General features: G+C 34.6%; 1 protein-coding gene across 1 annotated transcript; it reads left to right on the top strand.

The window, feature by feature from the left end:
- Positions 1-542: 542 nt before the first annotated feature.
- On the top strand, positions 543-1,972 carry LOC116349516 (mucin-17-like). The gene is made up of 3 exons (XM_031780998.1): positions 543-638; positions 713-1,548; positions 1,729-1,972. Exons 1-3 carry the CDS (start codon positions 623-625, stop codon positions 1,900-1,902), a joined length of 1,026 nt encoding a protein of 341 aa, XP_031636858.1. The 5' UTR covers positions 543-622; the 3' UTR covers positions 1,903-1,972.
- The last annotated feature ends 480 nt before the right edge of the window (positions 1,973-2,452 follow it).

A 2,452-nucleotide genomic window follows, 5' to 3' on the forward strand; every position in this document is an offset into this window, starting at 1 on the left:
GAGGTACAATTCGAAATTAGCATGGTACAATTAGATTCAGTGAGGTACAGTTCGAAAATACCATGGTACAATTAGTTTCAGTGAGGTACAATTCGAAAATACCATGGTATAGTCATTTGCTATAAGATCTGTTACAGTGAAATGTCAAATATTTAAATAAACAACATACCCATTCAAAATTCAAATAATGTGACACATTTTACGATGGAGACGGCTGACATTAACAATGTCAAAAGATGTCGCCATGAAATGAGAGTTAAAGCTGACAACTCATGCGTCATGTAAGCAATATGACAAAAAAGAATGTAAACAATGCATTGTTGTATTTTTTAAACTATCAAAATGAATAAATTTTAATAAATTACCTGAAAATAGTGAAAAAATAGTGATTCCTTTCATCGAATCAACTAAAGCCAATCAGATAAGTTCATTTATTGTTGTATTTTATTGATTTGTATCAAAGAATTGATTCTTTGTGATATTTCGTTTCAGGTTTGTTGGAATAGTAGCCGGGTAATTCAAATATTTCATTGCAATCGAGTCGACTGGACGCAGTATTTACAATTGTTTGTATATTGGCAACCGTTTTTCAATAACTCATCGAACAATCCTTTGGAATAAAATGGAACCGATTGGAGGTAATTTTATATATTTATTTAGCCAGTTTTTCATAAATTTTACTTAAAAATCTCGTTTAATTCATTATTTTTAGTATCCGAAAAATATTATCGATGTGATGACGAATTTGTCTATCAAAAATCTGGCGAAAATGCACAGACAATTTATTTGGACTGCATGAATGAACCAGGATGCATCGCTGGAGCGCGATTTTATAAAAAAGATCGTCGTGTTGAGAAGTTTGGAACGCATTCCGATGAAAAACCAAATGAAAGTGTCATCATGCGGATCCAGTTCGAAGCCTTCTTAAAGAAGCAAGCGCGTTCAGCTCAATATGCTGGTCAAAGTGTACTGAATTTGTATAAAGCTGCACTGGCCGTACAGTTCAAAGGAATTTGGCTCCCCAATGACCATAAAGCCTCGTTTTTGACAAAGTTGCGTCGCATCCGCAAGTACGAGGTGGAAAAGAAGGACAAAGCAAAAGTTCATCAAAATCGTGATGTTGTTTTGACCGTGGATGCAGCAACATCGCCTTTGACTGTGGATGCAACAACATCGCCATTCACACCAAATACGATTGCCCAAGCCACTGTTGTGCCAACAATTCCATCGCAAAGATCGCCTCATAAGAAAGTGGTTTCATCGGCATTGGCTTCGATCTCACTATACACCACACCAGTGGCAACATCAACCCGTGTTTTGAGATCGGCCACTCATTCTGTCGTCAATTCATTGCCATCTTCTTCGCCATCATCAAACGTGAAAAAACCATCTTCACGTGTGACGCAGTCAGTTGGCAATGGAAATGCTTTAAAAGCCACATTGAATCCGTCACCGCCACTGCAAAGTCGTACCAAATCTAAGTTGGTATCAAATGGTCAACGAACACCAAAAGTTCCAGCTTTGTCTCCATTCCAAGGAATGGCAAATGTAAGTATAAAAGGTCATATAATTTAATATTGGCGTTGGCTCTACTTGAATGATTTTTTTCAAATTGTTTCATAGAAATTTGAATATATGTTGTGGCATTGTTGTAATTTGAACTTTTCAATTCAATATTTTCAATTTTTGTAATGCTATTTTTTATCTTCATCATTTCATTGACAAAAGGCAACTCGTTCAAAGAAGAAGGCGGCTATTACGAAGGGCACTACGAAGAAGTCGGCCATCAAAATGAATGCTAGCAAACGAGCCAGTCGGACCAACAAAACAAAGACTGTGTGCTTTGCCAGTCAACTTGAGTTGTGCCGACGTTCGTTGATTTTTTCGCCAGCCAATGAATAAGCCGAAGCACAGCTTTGACAATGCTCCAGCTGAATAAAAATACGCTTAACCTAATGTTATGTTCGTCATCATGTCATTTTTTTCATTTTCTTTTTCGAATTTCAATAAAATTATTTTATTTCCGTGTACTGTTTGGTTTCCAAATGAAATCATTACACCTAAGTTTTTTTTTTAAATAAAAGTATGGTTTTTTTAAAATTGCATTTTAATTAGAGTTCAATTGAATGTTGATTAAAATAAATGGGACATTCCAAAATTACCAGAGAAAATCAGTGATCTTGCCGAAGTGAAATTTTCTGTTAAAGTCATTCTTTTGAAGCGATCAAAATATCATATAGCGATCCCATATTTACATTTTAAATTGATCCATAAAATATTTTTCTCCGACAATTTTGTTTTGATTTAATTAGAAGATATTATTTTTCTGATGCGATTTTAAAATACTGAATTTATTTGAAGCAATATTCAGGTTGCCGCTCAATTTGAATGAATTCCACAATTAATTAAACATTTAACAATCGGCTCAGAAAAATAATTTTTACTGACCAAT

The sequence above is a fragment of the Contarinia nasturtii genome, unplaced genomic scaffold, assembly GCF_009176525.2.
Source record: "Contarinia nasturtii isolate CC-2019 unplaced genomic scaffold, AAFC_CNas_1.1 Cnas_scaffold_2909, whole genome shotgun sequence".
Lineage (NCBI taxonomy): Eukaryota > Metazoa > Arthropoda > Insecta > Diptera > Cecidomyiidae > Contarinia > Contarinia nasturtii.